At 35.4% G+C, this 22,986-nt stretch overlaps 1 protein-coding gene across 2 annotated transcripts in view; it reads left to right on the top strand.

Moving 5' to 3' along the window:
• Positions 1–423: 423 nt before the first annotated feature.
• slc31a1 (solute carrier family 31 member 1) overlaps positions 424–22,986 on the top strand; it is a 31,644-nt gene continuing 9,081 nt past the window's right edge. The window contains exons 1-3 of one of the 2 annotated variants that reach the window (XM_079814562.1): positions 424–602; positions 19,153–19,292; positions 19,518–19,590. In XM_079814562.1, coding sequence (XP_079670688.1) covers positions 19,176–19,292; positions 19,518–19,590 — 190 coding nt within the window. In that variant the 5' untranslated portion in view covers positions 424–602; positions 19,153–19,175. Of the gene's footprint in view, positions 603–16,494; positions 16,699–19,152; positions 19,293–19,517; positions 19,591–22,986 lie in introns of those variants that run through there. The other variant, XM_079814561.1, reaches the window with a different exon arrangement.

The following is a 22,986-nucleotide window of genomic DNA, read 5'->3' as shown; positions in this document are numbered from 1 at the left end:
CATGCCACAAAAGGCACCGGAAGTATATGTTTCGATCGAATGCGGTTGAATTGTTTTCAAAATACTTGTTTTTAAATTCTCTTTATTTTTCATTATTAAACAGAATCCTCTATCCATGACCACTTGTCAATCAGAGCTGGAAAAATATGGATGGAAACGTTATTTTCTTTATTATTCTTTTCATTTCATTCTATTGTATTATTACGTTTATTTACCAGGTAGAAACTGAGAACAAGCTTCGAATGTAATTTTTTTGTTACTAATAAAACTAATTGTTCACTTATTAAAAAAATATTAAAAATACTAAGAAGAATAAAAACAATATTTTTTTTATTTTTGTATTCATATTTGACCGACTAGTAAAGAACATGCTTATAAAAAAAACTGTTCAGTCGGAAACGAAGGGACTTTTATTGTGGATTAGATTCAGTTTTGTAATTTGTAGCTGACTTTCCTTAACTTCACTGGGAATCTCGCCGCCGCTGGTCAGAAGAAACAGTGCAAATATTAGTTCGTTTACTCTTGTCCCAAAACCGATGTTCTGCAGTGAATACCAAAGACACTAAAGGAACCTGTGGACGCATTCGTCGCATGTTGTCAAGGTGGGGTTTACGTGACTCTTTGCAGCTCTGTGAGGTAGTTTTTCCTGTAATCTCTGTTGCTGTGACCTCTGAGAAGACAACTTCAGCTCTCTCCCTCTCTTGCTCATCTTTGTAGACAGATAGCGACTATTTATGATGGTTATCAACATTATGTATATATTTTCATAATTTGTGATAAGCACCAAGTGAGTACATGTCCAAATGAGCTCTAAAGTCTGTTATGCATTATAAATGCTGGTCTCATAATCTTCTAGTATCTACATCAGATAATACATCATCATGGCAGCTGGGTTATATTGTCAACATTTTGCTGGTGGTCACGCGGGTCATTCGTGATTATCATGCTCAGTGTTTTTACTTTTAATAAACTGACATGAAGCTGCTATCCTGAAGTTTTAGAGTGTCCTTGAACACCATATATTAAATATTAAAGCATATATTAACCATATATTAAAGCTAAAAATTAAAGGAATACCTCACCCAAAAAAAACCTAAAAACATAATGTGCTGTCCATCATGTTCTTCCAAATCCATATGACTTTCTTTCTTCTGTGGAACACAAAAGAAGAAATCTTGAAGTCTTTTTACATATTACAGAATTTTTCCTATACTAATATATTATTTATATAAAACAACATTTTATTTAATTGATTATTATTATTTAATCGAACACATTTTTGTATTAATTTATTTAGTTTTCATTCTAATTTTAGTTATTTTGTATGCTTTTTTATTGTTTTAGTTTTTTTATTCTATTTAGCTTACATTTTTTATTTCAGTTTTAGCCATTTTAGTTCTTAAACTTATATAATTTAATTTAATATTTATATATTATTTATTTTAGCCTTATTTTATTTAGTGAAAACTTTTTAAATAGTTGTAGTTAATAGTAACATCACTTTTCCAGGGTTATTGCAGAAAGCAGTAAATCCAAATGCGGCTTATGGTCATGTAAATGCATAAACAACATTCTTAATTTTAAGAGTGTGCATGTGTGTGGAAAAGACCATGTAAATAAACTAACAAAAAGGTGGGAGGAAAATCTGGTTACTGACTGAGCTGATTGTGTAGAGGTTAAAGGAGTAGTTCGCTTTAAAATGAAAATTACCCCGTGATTTACTCACCCTCAAGACATCCTAGGTGTATATGACATTCTTCTTTCTGATTAACACAATCAGAGTTATATTAATAAATGTCCTGACGCTTCCAAGTAAGTGTTTTTAACTAGTGAGAGGCGTTACACTTTCTGCGTGTGTTGAATATGGAAGCCGGTCTGGCGGAAGCTAGACAATTTACTTTATAAAGTTTTAAATATGGATATTGTTCTTACAACCGTGTGGAGTACATTTATGATGGATGGATGCACTTTTTTGAGCTTCAAACTCAATGGACCCCATCACTGCCGTTTATAAAGCTTGCAAGCATCAGGATATTTATTAATAAAACTGATCGTGATCAGAAAGAAGAAAGTCGTATAGGATGGTTTGAGGGGGAATAAATCATGGGGTGATTTTCATTTTAAAGTGAACTACTCCTTTAAGAGCACACTGCTAACACAATGCATGTAAACATGAATGTTGCTTTTTGCTTTAAGCAGCTTTCGTGCAAAAAGTTTCCTGGTGTTCATGTAAACCAGTGACTTCAACCGTTTTTGACTTCAAGGCCCCCTGTTGTCCACAACAATATTCAAAAGCCCCATGACGTTTTCCTTTTGTTTGTGATTTACTGGATGAGGATTAAAGACAAGGATTTATAAAAAAAATATTTGTACTCACAATTAGAATCACCTTTTTTACGGTTTAAAATAGAGATCATGATTCTCCCATGATTCTGAACAGACAACTAAACAAAATAATGTAATTTTATTAGAGGTTCTGACAAATTTATTAGAGGTTCAAAATTAAAATTCACTTGTTTCATTGCTCAAAGAATCAGTGTTTTTTTTTACAAATCTCTTGAATTCATTATTCAGTGACACACATGAAGGCTGTGTCCGAAATCACTCCCTATACCCTTAAACAGGGTATAGGGCGCCCGCAGAAGATGGCGCCCGCAGCTGAATCAATCCATCTATTTTCTAAAACAAGGTTGTCCAGCGTAATATCATACAGGTATAAATTCCTTTTTAAGTGTTTCCAAGCCAGAGTTCAAGATTTTTTCATTGCTTCTGGAGCTGCCAGTTCGCTACTTTTCAAATAATTAAACAGCAAGCACAAACTATGCAAACGCGACAGCCCTTCCGGAGCACTCAGTGTCCGAATTCACTCACTTATTTTCATTCACTCCTTCAAGTGGACTATTTTAGTGGAGGAATGTAGGGAGTAGTGAATTAGGGTATTATAGGGGCGATTTCGAACACAGCAGACTTCTCTTGTTTCATTACGGGATGAATCAACGTTTTTGAACAAATCTCTTGAATGAATGATTCAATGACAAATACATTTTTTAACAGTCACTTGTATTGTAGTCAAGACCACCTAATCCTAGACCAAGTCAAGACCAAGACCAGACCTAGCACTTAAATTCATAAAGATCCACATTACCACCTGTGAAATGACTTATTATAAATATAATTAGAATAAGACGCTATATAGAGCTGTTACAAATCAAATTAAATCATTAACAACAAAGGCGATACAGAAGATGCATCTGAATTGGTAAATTACAAATGCATAAATAATGTTGAGGATATTATTATTTTTTTTTTTTTAATGATTGAATGTTTGTTAAAGCAATATCATGTTTGCAGACATGCTCAAATTTGTGAAAACAGCTCTCTTGCTCTTGTGATATTGGTTAATTATATCACGTCATGTTATAAATCCAGATCTCATACAATAACTTTTTGCAACAATATCCATTTTGTGAGCATTTGTATAAATTTTTAGTGACATTTTTGACACAATCCCTAATTAATTTCGGCATAATAAATCAAATTAGAAATAAGTTACTGAAGCAGTTAGTCTTACATCCAATCACATTAATGTTGTTAATACATAAATCAAGCAATGAACTGGCAATTTAGTAATATCCCAGCAGTTGTGGTCTTGACCGAGACAAGACCGAGTACAGTTGTGGTCGAGACCAGAGATGTATAAAGTACTAGATACACATACTTGAGTAAAAGTACAAGTTCCTTATCAAAAAAGTGACTTGAGTAGAAGTTGAAGTGCTCTTTAAGTACTAAAAGGCAGTATCTGTACTTTACTAGAGTATTATTTTTTTCTCCTACTTCCACTTTTACTTCAGTACATATTTTCGATGAGTTTAATACTTTTACTCCGATATTTTTTTTATGTGCTGCATCGTTACTCGTTACAATTATAAAAATGTTATGAATCATTCCATTCCAAACCCACATTACCGCGCATGAGAGAGAGAGAGCGCGCGCGAGAGTGCGAGAGAGAGACAGAGCGCGAGAGAGAGAGAGCGCGAGAGAGCCCCGCGAGCGCGCATTCACTGTCTTTAAAACAACACGAGGGTCTTGCGCTCAAATTGCTCTCTATTTGTTTACATAGTTAATGTGCACTGTGAAGTAACATATACAAACAATGAACAGTTGTATTTTTATTAATTAAGATTAACAAAGATTAATAAATACAGTAACAAATGTATTGATCATGGTTAGTTCATGTTAGTTATTAGTCTAATACATTAACTAATGTATTGTTAACAAATCAAACCATATTGTAAAGTGTTACAAACAAATAATTTCCTCAGAACACCTCTTGAAATGAGAATATAAGTGTGCTTACCCCATTTTTTTTTAGTAAGAGTGGTTATAGTAAGATTTAATCTTAATGAACTACAGTATTTTCAGGTTATTTATATGACAATATGTAGAAAAATTACCTACCAACATTGTGATTGTCCTTTAGCTTAATCATTTGAAATAATAAAAACAATATGATGTTCAAACTTTTGACTACTTTCTTTAATAACTACATAACACAATACTTGTACTTTTACTTTCAGTACTTGAGTAGTACATTTTAAAATAAACTACTTGCAATACTTAAGTACAAAAAATGTTGAATACTTTAGTACATCTACTTAAGTGTGGTGCTTAAGTACAGTAGTGAAGTAGTTCTACTTCGTAACTATACATCTCTGGTCGAGACTGAGACAAGACCAAGACCGGTCAATAATTTGAATTATTGTAACACAAAAATAAGGATAATGTGTGTTGGAAAAGACTGTTTCATATATGACAGTTGCTTTCTGGCTCAGCAGCAGCGCCAGCAGATCTCAATAGTTGTGAATAACAGCCTGTGATCGTACTTGTCAAAGGGTTAAAGGGTTAGTTCACCCAAAAATGAAAATTCTGTCATTAATTACTCACCCTCATGTCGTTCGACACCCGTTAGACCTCAGTTCATCTTCGGAACACAAATGAAGATATTTGTGTTGAAAGCTGATGGCTGAGAAAGGCTTCAGATAGGCCTCCATTGGCATTCAGTACATTTACATTCCCAAGACCCATAAAAGGCACTTAAAACGTTGTTACAAAGTCCATCTCACTACAGTGACTCTACAATAATTTTACGATGCGACGACAATAGTTTTTGTGCGCAAAAAAAATATCAAAATAACGACTTTATTCAACCTCTTCTTGTCTTCCGTGTGTGCCTCCACAACGCATGCGCGAGAATATGACGTAGCACCGGGGTTCGGGAATCCATGAAATGCACACTTTAACCCCATTTGGAGAACTACGCACGATCAATGTAGAATTCAACAGCTTAGATACGCGCGTCTTCCTCTGCTTGTAAACAAATCGCTTGTCTGAACGCCGGATCTGCGTCATATTCTCGCGCATGCGTCGTGGAGGCACACACGGAAGACAAGAACAAGTTGGATAAAGGTGTAATTTTTTTTTTTTTGCGCACAAAAACTATTGTCGTCGCATCGTAAAATTATTGTAGAGTCACTGTGGTGAGATTAGGGTTGGGTACCGAAACCCGGTGCCAATATGGCACCGGTACCTTTATGACCGGTATGTACCAGACCGAATCAGAACGCAGATTTCGGTGCCTCATTTCGGTGCCACTTAAAATCAAACGTGCTTTCGCGCTTTGGCCGGCGCTAAGCCAGAGACAGACACGCTCAGCGCTCGTCACATATCACAACTATTCAGTGTTTTCATCCACATCATGTTTATTTTAGGTTTCAGACATTTAAATGCCCATAAGTACTAGCAAAAAATACACAATGATGTCTATGGAAGCGGCAAAAACAATCCTTTCAGACAGTTAAGATAACTTGACTAAGTGTTTTATTCACATCAGATACACATTATATAGTGACTATACAGTTTACTCTATTCTTCTCCCAGTTCAGCACGTCACTTACTTTCATGTATTTCGTGAGATGAAGATACATGTATGTGATGTAAATCCGACAGATCCGATTCTCTGAGGCGCAAACTAACGTGGCGCCGCCCATCGCGCAGTATAGATCAACTAACACACATTTACTCACACAGATATTTGAAAATCAGAATATCAGATAGTTCATGATGACATAGTTAGAAAGTTTGTGAATATTTTGATTAAAAAAGAAAAAGCGAAATAAACCCGATACAGCTGAGTGAGCTGTCATACAGCGCTATTGTAGCAGCTGTGTGTCATGTGAGAAGCATGACGCGTCTCCATGGAAACAATAAGGTGATGCGCTCTAAAATATTTAGCCAGAGAATATGGTCATATTTCTGCAAAATAAAGCTAAAGCTTGAAGCTGGTTTGTAGCATACCAAGAATACAGACTACTGCTGTTATTACTGTATTTAGAGTTAAATTAGGCCTATTGTAGTTGGGTTAGGTGGCTTTAGTTTTACTGTGAATTTGTTATGTAAATCGTGTTTTGTATTTATTTATATTTACATATTTAAGTATACTTTAAACTTGTAATAAATTGTTCAATTTAAATAATAATAAAAAAAATCAATAAAAAGCCATTCTTTAATCTCATCCACCTCGTTTTGTGGCTCTTTTTTTAAAGTATCGGTTCAGGCACCGTTTAGGCACCGGTACCGTTTTAAAAGTATCGGTTTGGCACCGGTATCGGAAAAAACCCAAACGATACCCAACCCTAGGTGAGATGGACTTTGTAACAACGTTTTAAGTGCCTTTTATGGGTCTTGGGAGTGTAAATGTACTGAATGCCAATGGAGGCCTATCTGAAGCCTTTCTCAGCCATCAGCTTTCAACACAAATATCTTCATTTGTGTTCCGAAGATGAACGGAGGTCTTACGGGTGTCGAACGACATGAGGGTGAGTAATTAATGACAGAATTCTCATTTTTGGATGAACTAACCCTTTAATACACAGCTGAATTGTTGTCATTGAGGAATACATTCGTAAGGGTGTTTGAATCGTGATTGCGATCTTTTAATGATTAATCATGCAGTTCTACTCACAATAATCCCCGATAAAATATTTTAGCTTGACATTGCTATAATTTGTTTTATTAAAATGCTGTGGAAGCATGTTTATGCCAGTGAATAAAAAATGTAAATGTGATTGCAACTTTTTATCTCACAATTCTGATATTTTTTTTCTGACTTTTCCACACACAAAACAAAAGTTGCAATTGCAAGTAATAAAGTCCGAGTTGAAAGATTCTGATATTAAATTCGGACATTTATAATATAAGTTACAATTGTGACTTTATATCACTCAATTCTGACATTATATGTCGCAATAGTAAGAAAAAAAGTCAGAATTGTGAGATAAAAAGTCGCAATTATCTTTTAAAACACATTTATTCCGTGTTGGAAACAAGCTTCCATAAAATTCCCGGGGTTATAATATTTTATTAATTTACATGACCTTTTCAGGTCTAGAAATAGATCTCATATACAGGTTTTTTTCAAGACCGTGGGGACCCTGATTCTTAAAAGAAAAAACAGTTGTTGAGAGATTTTGTTTTAGCTTATTCTAATGCTTGTTTTCTCTTTATTTTAAATTATTTAAATCCACCTCTTGCTGAGTTGAGAACCACTGATGTAAATGCATTCATTGAAAGTGGATGGGGACTGAAGCTCTGAACTTCCAAAATACATAAAAGTACCGTAAAAGTATTTCATATGACATATACGCATAATATATAACGCTTTTCGATAGCTTTGTGTGAAACAGAGCGAAATTTAATCTTGACATCCAGGAAGCAGCTTGCACATTCTTCTAAACGTCTCTTGTTTTCACTGGAGGGACCTTTGACACCAATGTTAGATATTCAGTCTGTCCTATAGAATGACATTAATGGCTGAGTAATGGTGAAAAAATTCTCTACAGTATATTAGACTACTGTGGGGAAATATCAACTTACTTTTGCAGGACTTGCTTTTGTTCCTGGAAACAATTTTTTTTTTCTTTTAAGAGGAAGTTAGTATCAAAAGTGGGGGAAGGAACTTCAAAGAAGGAAGGCGACTGGATTCAATGTGTGTGCTTATTTATAGGTTGATTGTTTTACTGAACCAGAAAACCAGGTATTGTAACCCCCACCTTGGTTGGAAGAGGTCATATTTCCTCAGCATTAGGACGTACACGAAGTAGTATGTCTTTCTAAGCTTTAGTAAATGCCACACAACTATTGGGCAAAATGTCTTCGGTTTTACGTCTCTCTGGAATTATTGTGTAAACGGGTGTAAAGTGCTTTGATTTGGATCTGTATGAAAGTGCACTAGCAGGTCAGGCTGACACTACCGCGTTGTCTCTCGGTTGCATGAGTGTGACTGTCTAACAAAGTGTTAGACGCTTTCAGAGAAAAGCATCTAAAATTGATCTCTTTAGACTGTCTGTATGTCACAAATTGGATCCCCCTATGTAAAGTTACTGATAAATACACCTACTGTGTGACTTTATAATCATCTGGCTAACGTTGATAATTGGATACAGTATATAAGCTTCTGGTCTTCAAAAACACCCAGAGCTTGATATTTAAACAAACTTATGAATGATTAAACTCTTGTGTGATTATGATGCTTATCAGCCAGGCCTATTAAACATTCAAGCTCAAACTATGGTTTGGTTTACAGATGAACTAGCCATATTGCAATATGGTTTGTGTATTTCATCATACTGTTATCCATGGTGGTTTCTTAAATCAGAGACTGGCTTTTTTGCAAGACTGCATTTTGTATAAAACTGAATACTGAAATGTGTTAGTTTCACTGACAGCTTGGTTATTCTCAAATGAATGTGTGCCATCAAAGTTTCGTTTCATTTTTTTTATTTTGATCTCCGGCATTTAAAGGTCAAACCAGTTTTCTCTCTTGACGCATTTTGTTACCATTTAGTCAGGTCTGGAATCTGGATCCTCACTGTAAAATCTGATTAGTTAGACTTACTTGAAAAAAGCATGCAAACCGATTGCCTTAAAAAAACCAAGTAAAGTGAAATAGGAATAGTATGTTGTGTTAACAAATGTTTAGTTAGTATAGTTCACTTACACAAGAGTTCTAGTAACTAAAAAAGAACTGTAGAGATTACTTGATCTTTTACTTTAGAATTACTCTTGACTTAGTCTAGCTACTAGGGCTGCACGATTAATCGAAATCGATCCGCAATCGCGATTTGGGTTATGTCGATTATGAAAGCGCAAAGGCTGCGATTTTAATGAAACAAATAAATGCCCAACTTGTCGCAGAAGTATTATCTTCATGTTTAATCAGTCAAAGCGTTTCTATCTTCGTTTTATTCAGCTGAGCCTACCGCGTGAGCTTCACATGAGGGATTTTCTGAAAACGATTACTTCCCTGAGGAAAATGGTGTTTCTGTTTGAGGGTGCCCTCTGGCTTCAGTATGAATTAAACTTTTGGGTAGAAAAGAAGAAAAATAATACTTCTAAATAAATGTAGGCTATATGAAAATCCATACGTTTTTCTTCAATGTACAGGAGTTTTAATTCCCACAGTGGATGCATAAGAGGCTCATATTTCATATTAAAGACTAGACTTTAAGAAATTGATTTCACAGATAAAAAGCACAGACTTTTATAATAATATCGTTTTTTATTTTTTTAACAATAAATCCTTAGACCTTTCTAATGATTTTTAGGCATAGGCTGTCTGCATACTAACGTAACCCATCTTTTTTTTTGTAAAATAAGTTTTCTGTAAAATATAAATATTATTATTATTATTATACTGTTATATTTATTCTTAAATGCTATTTAAAATGTTTAATAGTGCTGGGAATCGATTAAAAAAATTAACTAATTAATCAAACATTTTCTGTAATTAATCGCGATTAATCGCAAGTTAATATTTTGATTTTGTAATAATTTCAGTTACTCTCCAAATTAATGTAGAAACTATTTAAAGACAGTATATTTTAAATATGTGTTGTAATGGCATCTTTTTTATGAATGAAGGCCAGTATCACTGATACTAATGTCTCTATAAAACATTAATGACGTTACATTACAGTATAACTGAAAGCTCCCAATTTCAACATTTATTAGGCTTGTAAAAAAACAACTTTTAATTGAAGTGAACTTAAAACAATCTTTACCTAAACCCATTATAATAAATGTTATTTTTACCTGTGGCCTTCCCTGTTAGACATATACAGAAATGTAATTAGGGGGATTAGGAAGTCTCATGTCTGGATTAGTCGTACCATGGCTGCACCGCTGGAATGAGAAAGTAGTTCCTAGCCATATAGGTGTAGAAAATCGCAACTTTTCATTTTCAGTTGGTCTTAGCACACGATGAAACTGTAGAAGAGTCAAGTTTTAAATAGGAAAAATATTGAAAGTGTCTTTGGTCATTTTTTGAATGAGATGCTAATGGACTGATCAGAATCAATGATGTATGCTAAGCTATGCTAAAAGTGCTACCGCCAGATACAAAGATCGGCTGAATGGATTCAAAAACGGTAAAACTCAACTATTTAACGCTAGGGGACTTGTAAAATGAGCCTATTTTCAAAAAAAGTGGAGTGTTCCTTTAACGGATATTTGCACTTCTTTTTCATTACAGTAATATGAAAAATATCTTGATATTTAATTTATTTATATTTAAATACATTTATTTATATTTAAATTAAAATCATAAATCAAATTCACTATCACTAAAATGATTTTAGAAGGAACATTAAGAAATAATTTTCCTTTTTAAATAAATAAATAAATAATAAAATCTGTTTATTCATTTATTTCTGGCACATTGAGTTATTGGTTTTTGGGGAGGGGGGATCATGTAAGGGATTAATAATAGACAACATCTTACTGTTTACTGTTTTTATGATTTACTGTTCTGTACTGTCACTGAAAATCAATAAAAAAGATTTGAAGTAAAAATGCTAAAATTACGTATAAATACTGTAAAAGAAGTGTTAGCTTATGGATATATAACGTTACGCTAGCTAACGATATGAACACTGTGCTCAGATTACAATACTGTACTGATTATTATCATGTATCAGGCAGTAGCAAAGCTGGTAACGTTATTGTCATCTAGTTAGGGCTGCTCGATTATGGAAAAAATCATAATCACGATTATTTTGGTCAATATTGAAATCACGATTATGTAACACGATTATTTCACATGACTTTGGGAATGTGTTGTATTTATTAAAAATACACCTTTCAACAATTCAATTGAAATTGTAACATTTGTTGTACTTTTTGAAGTATTAAAATAAATAATATAACATATTCAAATCAAAGTATAAAAGTATTCACGTAAAAATGATAACCACAAATAAATAAGATCAACAATATGGTTCGGCTAGATATGCTTTTCAGGTACATCTAACATTAGTTTTCAGGTACAGAAATGTCTCAAATGTAAAATAACATTGCATATTTGAGTGCATAAATTAAAGATGAATCCTATTAAACTTACAAAAGCTATTCAATCCGGATCGGATATGCGTCGTCTTTATCGACTGTATAAAGTTCACTTAAGGCATATACAGACTACGTCTGCTAGGATACTCATCAAGATGGACATGTTGACATACGTTTTGTGTGAGTTTGTCCGTTCAAGAGCAAGACTTGAAAGAGAACTCAGTATTTGCGCGCTGAGAGACGTGTGCGCTCTCGGATGAGTACACAGAGACACATTTTCTCACAGCGCGCGCGGCTTCTCATTCGCGTCTTCTGGCACTAAACCCGGGTGATGACGGTGAAAACGACTGGTCATATTCAAACATACGGCAGCACTCGCATGCATTGAACAAAGTTTACAAAGAGAGAATTATTTGAAAAATATGAGGGGAAAAAAGGACGTTTACACGGCACCCCTGCTCTCGTCAATTTTTGTTTCTTTATTAGATTGTCATAGGTCACTCTGTTTAATTTTCAAGTGGTTAAACAAATTCGTGGTGTTTCCTTGCGTTGCAGCCACTACCATGTAGCAAATCTTGCACGTAGCATGTTTCTGCTCGTCGTCTGATTCCTCGAAGCCAAACTGTTCCCAGACAACGGAGTTGGTTTTGCCTTTTTTGCTCACCAAACGCTGCTGTAACTGCCCTCCTTCTGCCATCTTTACTCGCGCCGAGTTTTTAAATTCCAGCGGATGATATGCACACGAGACTCCCGATCTGAGAGAGTTTGTGGCTTCGGGAGGGGCGGATGTGCGCGTGCGCGTTTCATTCATAACGCAAGACAAAATAATCGTTTTTTCTCGATTGTACTATTTTGGTGATCGTTGGGAGGCAAAATCGAAATCGAAATCGAAATTCGATTAATTGCACAGCCCTACATCTAGTATTGATTCTTACCAATAACAGAAACTAATAGGCTTTGACCATCAGGAAAAGTCACACTCGTTAAAATCCGTCCACAATAAACGTTATGTGATATAACGGTAGCGGTTTCTCATCACGACTGATTTGGTAATTAGCAAATGTTTAAAAAAACAAGACTCACGTCACGGTGCACAGTTCACGTTTTCTCCGAGCTGCATCTCTGACGGATCCGTGACCGTCACATCTCCCGCCGGCGGCTGAACCACAGACACTGATAGTGTTATTGTGTTTATCCTTTATTCATTAATTCTGTATTATGGGTTTATTTTGTGCCGATTCATCAACAAAATATTCGGTAGCCTATTTTGCCGTCCATACTGCCAACATTGGGTGCGTCTCAATCAGCTCCCTATAGTTCAGTAGTCAGGGCACTGATCAGGGAGTCAGCCCATTGACTTATGTCCTTATCAGTGCCCTGACTACTGAACTAGGGATCTGATTGAGACGCACCCGTGGTCTATGCTGTATCAGTAGTTTAACATGAAGTATAGCCCTCCCTGTGCACCTAGCAGCAGCAGCGCCGCGTCAGACACACTTCTGATGTGTAAAGACATAGAAAATGCCACGCTCACGCCATGCAGCCAGTATGTAGCCGGCCTTACATGAGTATAATGTTTGACTCAATCATATCGCCGGGATGATAATCCTCCGATCTAAAGCACTATACACACCACCGCGTTTCGAGGCAGATGCAGAAGAGAAGTCCCGTCTCTTCACCTACACAAAACGCCACCATGCAGAATTCCTAACTTTTTTTTTTTTTAGGAAACCTGTGGACTCGATGTCCTGACAGGCTGGACACAATAATTTACCATGACAATGATAAATTGGAATAGAAAAACTACAGAAAATACACAGAATCGTACTGAATACCAAACGATTCTGCACTGAGCCAACGCAGAGCTCGGCGAACGACTCCCTCTCGTGATGTAATATGACGCGATGTTGAAAAAAAAAGTTCTTTTTACAAGCGGCCAACGAAACGGCCACTTTATGTGCCCTTATGTCTTTTTAAAACATTTTAAATCCTGCATTACCTTTTCATATGTTATTTTCATACAAGGTGATATATTTATCTAAAAAATTTAACCTGCAATATGCCCTTTAAATTGATTTCCTGGGGCATTTTTTTTAACCTTTTTATAAGAGCAATTATTTCTAAAATGTATGCATTGTTTTTTTGTCAGATGCTACTGAAATGGTCACACTTTGAGCCCTGGCATAAACTCTGTCTCTTTCTTACAATCGACTTCAGATCTGCCTCAATCCAATTTACAACTGGTGGATAGAACTAATGCTTCCTTCATGTGCTATCGAAATTATCGTAGTTTTCTAGTTAAAAAATTGGACATGAATGTTTTCTGAGAGTGTATTCTCTTGACGCAGTGTGAGCGTGGAGCAGAATTGTTCTCCACCAGTTCCCACATTGTCAGGTCTTTCCTACTTGATTTAGATCTTTCATGGGACTAAATTGGATTTTAAATAATTGTTTTAAGGGTTTTCTCCTTTTTTGCAGTTGATGTGATTTGTTTGGTCAACTGTGTAATTCACAACTTCAGGTAAACCAAACAAAACCAACATTCAACATTAGACTTGTTTGCTGTTGTGAAATTTTGAAATGCACAATATGAGTCAACTGCTCTTTGTACCTCATCTTTACCTCTGCACTGAAGTTGGAAGATTATACCACTAAAGCTGTTGAACACTGTTAACACTAGTTGCCATGTTGCCCCCATGACCTGCCAATGAGAGGGTTATGTGATCTGAACATCATAATGATCAGTAATGATTGACCAAATCTTCGTCCTTTATTCATTCACTCATTGTTGAAAAGGTCAATGATATAATCACTTAATCACAATGATTAAGACATAAACAAGTTAGTATAATTACCATTGAAATAGCTGTGCAAATATGTAACACTCAGGCAGTTTTCTCATTTTCCCCCTCCCTTTTTTGTTTTCCTAATTTGTCTGTTGTTTATCTTTATGGGATCAAGGACGCAGCACTTAATTGAAGACCTTGTACAGTTGAACATTGGTAAAGGCTGTTCTTTGAACATCAATAAAGTTAAAACACTCACGTACTGTCCAGAACTCAATCACAGGTTTGCATTGAGTTCTCATTATGAGTGTTGTGTAGGGTTGCAAAGGGGCTGAACATTTCCGGTAAATTTTCTGAAAATTTCCCAAAAATCCTGGAAAGTTCAAACTTTGCAACCCTATTAATGAGGACTTTTGCATTGTAACATTAGACAAATCTTCTTTATTTTTTCCCGCTGTTCTGTTATCAAGATAAAATGTTCACAAAAAAGTGGGCGAAATTTTCATTCAATTGCCTTTTTACCAGTAAAATGCGGTAATTACATCCTAAAAAAAACCCTGAATTGTCGAACAAAGAAACTAATTGGTGAACCCCCCCTCCCAAAATAAATACTGATACAGTGAAAAAAGTTCAGAATCTAGATTATGTTTTGTTTAATCATGTATGAAATCCTAATAGATTTAATGCAAATATAAACAATACCATATGGAAATAACGTGCACTAGGTTTTGGACAATTCTGGTAATTTGCAAGGCTGGAAACTTTCCACGGGAATATATGGGAATTAACTGTAATTATCAGGAATTAATGGGAACAAACTGTGAATTGACAAAATTGCAGGTTAGCCTATAACTTATAACTGTAATTTAAAATATATTTCTGTGATGCAAAGCTGAATTTTCCTCATCAGCCATTACTCCAGAGTCCAGTCTTCAGTGTCACATGATCCTTAAGAAATCATTCTAATATGCTGATTTATTATCAATGTTGGAAAGTTGTGCTTTATATCAGGAAAGTTAAAGAACAGCATTTATTTAAAATATAAATGTTATCAAATCAGCATGTTAGAATGATTTCTGAAGGATCATGTGACAATGAAATAAATAACACATAACAATTGCTGCAATAAAAATATATATTTATTTTACATATTTATTAAAATACAAGTGATTAATCGGAAAATAAATCAATATGTAAAAACAAAATTAACTAACATGTCCACTTATGACGCCCCCCCCCCCCCCCCAAAGTTTATACATTTCCCCATATTCCCAATGAATTCCTATAAATTACCATAAATTCCTGTTACGTTTCCAAATAGGAATATTTCCAAAATTATTTTTTTCAACAAGGTTTTTCCAAAGTAGTTTTTCCTAATTTAAAGTATCGACATTGTTTTAATGTTGAACATCAATTCTTTGTCTACGCATGCAAAACTGTGTCAGTAAGTAGCATTTCCATCAGCTATATCATATATTTCGATGCATTTAACCTTTTTTTGTTGCAAAACTCCAATATAGTTTAGATTTTAGACACTTTTGGTCACTACATAATTCATTCTAAAAAGTAATTCAGAGGACCTGTTACCACAACTTAAATAATTGCATCATTGCAAGTTAAAAAAAAATCTATTTATTTAATCTATTTGATTGAATTAAAACTTTTGAGTTCTGTTGACATAGTAGTGTTGATCATTACATTATCTTGATATGTAATGTAAACTTAAATTTCCACGTTATTTTGTTTTAAGTTGTGGTAACCTAATGAAATTGTCTTGATAGCTTTGGAAATTTGGCGGTGGATTTGTAGTTCCCAGCATGCTTTGCATAGGACTGGAGGAGAATAAAGGTTGAAATTAAGTGTAATGTTATTTGTACTTTAGTGAAGGGAAAGAACGAGTAGTTGGAGCAACTTAATTTTTACTAAACTTAAGCATTTGTTTTAATGCTACAAATGATTAAGTTTCTCTAACTTACTGTAGTTTGTTGGTCGAACATCATTTTATTCAGTTGTCATAACTCAAAACGATTGATGCAAACTTTGCGTTAATTGTTTTTTGAGTCAACACATTATTTTTAGTGTTCTATTTGTGTTATTAAAATATTAGTTTGAACGATTGTTGTTCAAAAATGTGGAAAATAGTCATAATACAGAATGAGCAGGTTGTGCAAACTTTTTACTGGCACTATATAGTGAGCAAGAGTGGAGAAAGACAAGTTTTTTTCAGGCAACAGGCTTTGTGGGTGTGGATAAAACCTTGTGATTGGATTAATGGAAGAAGAAGGAAATGAAAGGCAGATGAGAGGTCACATGATGAGCACGACCATGCGCACGCAATATTCTTACTGCTGTTCCTGAACACTAGCACTATCTGGCTGCACTTTACACGCTCACTGCACCTGTGTCAGGACTGACAGGAATTACTCGCACATTTCTGTGGTTGGCAAACAGAAAGATTCTTTCATAAGGAAAGAAGGAAGCCAACTGAGAGAGTTGACACATTTTTGCTTGGGTGAGTTATTTCTGTGGAAAATTCACCATTGGACTTTTGTTTTTTTTATATAGGTTTTGTCAGTCAGATTATTTGTACCAAATTGTTTAATGGCAGAAACAAATTAATGCAATATTTAGCAAATATTTAGTTGTTTACAAGCTATCCATGGTATCTCAAATGGTAATACATTGATACTTTGTTATATACCGATACTGTAGTACTCAATAATTACTGTATAATATTCCATGCTATTTATTCCATAATTTAAAGAATATAAAACGTAGTACTAGCCAGGTAAAGGTTTCTAAAAACTAAGGTAATTTTTAAAAATCTGAATATCATCTGAAAATTTTATTCTTTTTAGTACTTCATTTTTTTCAAATGGCATACTTTAAAAAAAAAAAACGTTTGTAGACTTTGTGTAGGCTATAAGAGCAGTCACATGATGTGCTTTACTTCTTGACAACAGTGCACATTGTCTGGACTCTCTCAGCTATGTGATTTATGAAGACAATACAAGCAGACATTTATTTTCAGAGTGTACTTTGTGACTTGTTTTTTCCCCACTCTTTCATTGCTCCTCTGTTGACCTTGTTTGGTCTTTGAATCTAAGCTGAATCTGAGGGAAAATGCCATTCCAGAGTTGTAAACGAGTAGCCAAGTGTCTGTTAGGCAAACAAGAACAATTCTGACTAGTGGATAGTGCAGATAGTGTAGATAATCATATTCATTAGCCTGATGTGCGTCTTGCACAGCCATCTTTGATGTCCCTGAGGCTGTCCCGAACCTTTAGGAAACCATGTTTGCTGCTCAAATGGGAAAAGTAATTGTTTTATAGAGGTATGTATTAGATTATCTGGATGATGTTGTCTAAGTGAATAGCCTGGGGTTGTCGGGACACTCGATTAGTGAAGGTCTCTTGTATCTGTTATTCCCTTCTCAGGATTTGATCACTTTTCAAGAATTGAAAATAACCAGGGGCTTTACTTCATACACAGTGACCCTGAAACGTATCTTGGTACTTAAGCCACACTAAAAATGTATGAATGTCATCACATTAGATACAATATATAAATATTATAGCCTACTATATACTGTCTGTATATAAATTCATATGTGGTTGACTTTCCTGCAAATAACCACTTTCTGTGTCAGACGTCAGTGGATCATGTTCATAGTTAATGTGATGAAGTACACCTGTGGTCACACTGTTAGAGAACTGACTTTTAAAGGCTTAGTTCAACCAGAAATGAAAATTGTCATTTGTTTTTGCTTCATCAACTTTTGTTTATCTTTTGAAAACACAAATGAAAGTATTTTTAATGAAACTTGATTGACATTTTTTAATGTCCCTCGTATAATACGATTGTGTCCACTCAGAAAACCACTCGATTCATATGGATTACTTTTATGATGTCTTTATTCATTTTGAAGCATAAAAGTTTTCGTGGAATGGACTTTCAGTGGAGGGACAGAAATCTATCAGGTTTCATTAAAACGTCTTGATTTGTGTTTCAAAGATGAACGAAAGTCTTATGTGTTTGAATGTCATGAGGGTGAGTAAATGGTGACAGAATTTCCATTTTTTGGGTGAACCAACTCTTTAAAGGGTTAGTTCACTCAAAAATGAAATTTCTTCCATTAATGACTCACCCCAATGTTGTTCCACACCCGTAAGACCTCCGTTCATCCTCGGAACACAGTTTAAGATATTTTAGATTTAGTCCGAGGGCTTTCAGTCCTTTGAATGTAAGTGTATGCACACTTTGCTGTCCACGTCCAGAAAGGTAATGAAAAGATCATCAAAGTAGTCCATATGTGACATCATTTGGTTAGTTAGACTCTTTTGAAGCGTCGACAATACATTTTGGTCCAAAAATAACAAAAACTAAGACTTTATTAAGCATTGTCTTCTCTTCCGGCTTTGTTTGAATCCGTGTTCACGACGCCACATGTGACGCTGCTGACGTAAGACGCTGTGACGTGTGAACTAACCCTTTAATATATCGACTAAAAATCACTGACACACTAGTTATTTAAAAGTTAGTATTTTTTGCAGATTCAGCTTGGTTTGATATTTTCTATATAATGCAGTGACATCATCTACATGATATTTACAAGTGTCTGAATACTTTCTGCTACTGTAGGCTGTTTGGCTGCTTAATTTAACCTGTTGATCAGGATCCTATAGATTATCCTTGTACGGCACCAGCATGGTGCCACGACTGAGTTCATCGTTTCAAACTCCCATATATCCCTAATCGTAGCAGCGGAAAAGCTTCTTTCATGATCCAGGGACACTTGGCATGTTTAAGTTTAACTCAGCTATAGTATGTTCTGCTCCATGCTTTTTCATTTAGCAGATTAGTCATTTCATACATTGAAGGAGTTTTATTTTGTTATTATACTTGAGAGCTGTCAAACGCATAACTTGGATCTGTAAGAATTGTTTGTACTCTGATCTCTCCCCAGCACCTCTGTGCAGTGAGATAAATATGTCACATCCACACATGCATCACCATGAGGACCCAACCATGGCACCTGACATGACACACTCTCATGACAGCCATATGACTCCTGAATCCGATCATGGGCAACACATGATGATGATGGTGAGACAACCTGGAATTCATTCATTGACACATTGAGTGTCAGTATCTGAACAGACACTTCACTTGATAAAATCCATCTTGGCATTAAACATAGATGTAATGTTATCATCCATTAAAGCTGTTGTTCGGGTTCTACATGAATGTATTATTAGAATTGCTTTAATTCACTATGGGAAAAGATAGGTTAAAAACTAATTTGTTGATTCAATTATACTTTATTTATAGCAAATGACCTTCTACTTTGGCTACAAAAATGTGGAGCTGCTATTCGCCGGGCTGGTCATCAACACACCAGGAGGTAAGACGCTCTGTGCTTTGTGTTTCTTTTAAATTTTGAAAGAGCTGTTATTAAACTGACATATGATTGTTACCTTCTTAAGAATATCAATCGGAATGAATGTACATACGAATTGGCCCTATACATTTGTTTCCCAATTTCCATTTTTATTTTTCCCAAATTCAGTGTTTGAGTTGTAATGGTTTGTGTTTAAATGTTTTTATTTGGTATTTCAGCAGAAGATAATTTGTAAGTACACTTAAAAAAAAAAAAAATGCAAACAAGTAAGATTTACATCCTAACAGATATGCTTGAAAAAAAGACGTAAGGTAATAATAATTAACAGAAACTGTAAGTAGGTATATTAATTAGGTAAAAGAAAAAATACAGACAGAAAACCCATCCAACCCCACCCACAACCTCAACCCAAAAGTGCTATCCAGTGGTAAAAGCAGGTAATGGAGGCATGATAAACATTAATCACAAGTTTGCAGAAAAGAAATAAGCTGACCAAACGTTTTCAAATAACAAAATCTTGTATTTTAGGGCATACCCAATTCTTTCTAAATGTAGTGAACCAGTCAACTCTGTCAGCCATATTTTAAGAGTTGGAACTTACGAAAACATACAAAACAAAATGTTGTTGTGTCCGTGTCTCTCAAATTCTGCAGAGACTCCAAATATAATTAATATAGGATCTGGTTCAAAATGTATGCCCCAGTGTATCTGAAAAAACCCGAAAAATGAAAAAAAAGGAATGAGACAGGCTGGCATCTAAAAAATGACATTTGTCACATGATGGAGACACTTCTGGGAATATTGTTCAATTTACACTTTGAACAGAATAAGACAATGTCTTGCATTAGTGGAACACCTGTGGACAAGTTCAAGACTGCGTTCCGATATTTCAATAGGAATTTCCATCTGCGTTGTAATGGTTTAACTAAATTAAAGCTGCTGTCCGTAACTTTGTACAACATGAATCCATTTTCCAAACCGTGTTTTTGTCTTGCCCTTAATCATTGTGGTACACTTATAATAAGTGTTTATATTGGGACTATTTTAGGCCGGTGTGGTAGGAAACGCTGCGGTGGAGCACAGTCCCTGCGTGACTCGCCATAGACATAAACAATGTTCTTCCGCAAGACGCATGCAGTTTTGTTTATTAACCGCTAGAGCACAAAAAGTTATGGACTGCAGCTTTAATTATCAAAAAATTGTCTAATCAGTAAAACTTTTAACAGTCAAATTATTTTTTAACAATAATAATGCCCTATGAAATGTTACATTTTTTTCTGGATTCTGTTTTATGGTTTAATAAAAAATGTATTATGAAAAAAGGGTGGTGATCAAATAAATGCATAACTTTAAAGGGATAGTTCACCCAAAAATGAAATTTCTGTCATTAATTACTCACCCTCATGTCTTTCCAAACCCGTAAGACCTTTGTTCATCTTCGGAACATAAATGAAGATATTTTTGATGAAATCCGAGAGCTCTCTGACCCCTCCATAGACACCTATATAATTAAAGGTGTCATGAACTGGCTTTAAAAAAAAAAAATTCAATATTCAACTAATCAACTAATGACGTTTGCGTGGTTTTTACATTCAAAAATATCATAATGAATAAGTAATAGGCAATTTTCTGCCTTGGTTTTGAGGCTCTCTCCTTGAACGCTCGGTTTTTATGAGCGTGCCTCACTGAAGACTTGGTAAACGCCCACTGCTAGGATTGGATAAGATTTGCATATTTAAAGAGCTTCAGCTCCCCTGTCGGTACATGTGGGAATTGTTTTGAAAGTGTGTGGGTAAACGGCAACCGGAATGATGATTCGCCCACAGGGCTCGCAAAATGTGTTTATCAAACAAACACAATGATTTATCTCTCATCCACCCGCGATTGATTGGAATGTTATTGTTTTATTACTTGGCCCGTCCGATCGGTGGATTTAACCGCAGACTATACACACACACACACACACACACGCGTTTGCGTGCACAAGCCCCACTGCAGTCAGAGAGTCAGACAAATCAGCATCTTCAAAACTTCCGCGATTGTATTTTTCCTTCAAATATCAAGTCAAGAGAGTGAACAACGCACATCACGAAAGCAATGTTATTTCAAGAGAGCCTGTCGACAGGCGGGACTTACATTTTGGTAGCCCATATGGAAAGCACATAGCCCCGGGATGTTGGGCTTTGCAAGGCCTGGCCCATACATGTCTGAGTCTGATCACGAATCGCAATGAACCAACAACACCACAAATAAAGGATTCTTCAGCCTTTGACAGCGTGCCAAGCAATGTTCAGTTAGACACGTACACATAATCAATAGATATCAAACGATCTGTAACAATGCAACACTATCACATATAAAAAAAATGTTTTGCTCACATTAGTGTGTTGCTTCATTCATTCACGTAATCTCATCCTGTCTGCAAATCCAATCTCTTGTTTACAAATGAATCCGTGGTGAAATGAAGGAACAAACACGCAATGTCTTCCCCACGTGAGCTGGATATTCATTAAAAATAAAGTTCATCCATGCATTCATAATATTGGAATCCGACATGTGATATGTTTATTGCTTAGAAGTTCGATCCGGTTTAGCTCTAAGAAGGACTATGTGATGTTAGTGGCACGAGTCGGTGGGCGGGGCTACAGAATCAGGCGTTGTTCTTCTTCTGTTGAGGCGGTGTTTCACCACACGATGACGTCAAGGTGTGGCACATTCTGAGATCGATCGTTTGCTGGGCCTGGTGTCTATAAAAGCTTTTCTTTGACTAACAAGGAAGTTTTCAGCTCTGAAACTTATACGATATTCTTATATCACGATGACCGTTTTTATATCAAAAGCTCAAGGGAAAGTTGTTTTCTCAATTCAGGACCCCTTTAACACTTTCAATGTCCAGAAAGGTAGTAAAATGTGTCCATGTGACTCCAGTGGTTCAACCTTAATTTTATGATGCAACGAGAATATGATGCGCAAAAATAACGACTTTATTCAACAATTTTGTTCTAGCCTGTGTCAGTCTCCTACGCCGTTTACATTGTAAATAGTGCAGCTCTTTCGAGTTTCGCTACGGCAGCCGATGCTGTTCCTGTGAGCACCACGACGCATGCGTGTGATGATGAAGCGGGATTTGTGTTCCGAAGGTCTTACGGGTTTGGAATGAAAGAATCTTTTAAAATGCAATCAAATGAAATTTGAACAATTCCTTTCTTTTTTTTGCAAACAAAGCACAACAGAGGTTAACAGTTTAAGTTAAGTTAAATGGATGAAAAATTGTGATTATTCCTTAACAAATTATGTTTTAACATAGCCTTGATGCCAGCCGAACTTAGCCCCGCCCACAACATTTTTACTCGGGCAGTTCGGTCTGGACTTGCTCCGTAGAGGAGTAATTATGCCCGA

The sequence above is a fragment of the Gobio gobio genome, assembly GCF_949357685.1.
Source record: "Gobio gobio genome assembly, chromosome: 4".
Lineage (NCBI taxonomy): Eukaryota > Metazoa > Chordata > Actinopteri > Cypriniformes > Gobionidae > Gobio > Gobio gobio.
This window is presented reverse-complemented; position numbering and strand designations above follow the sequence as displayed.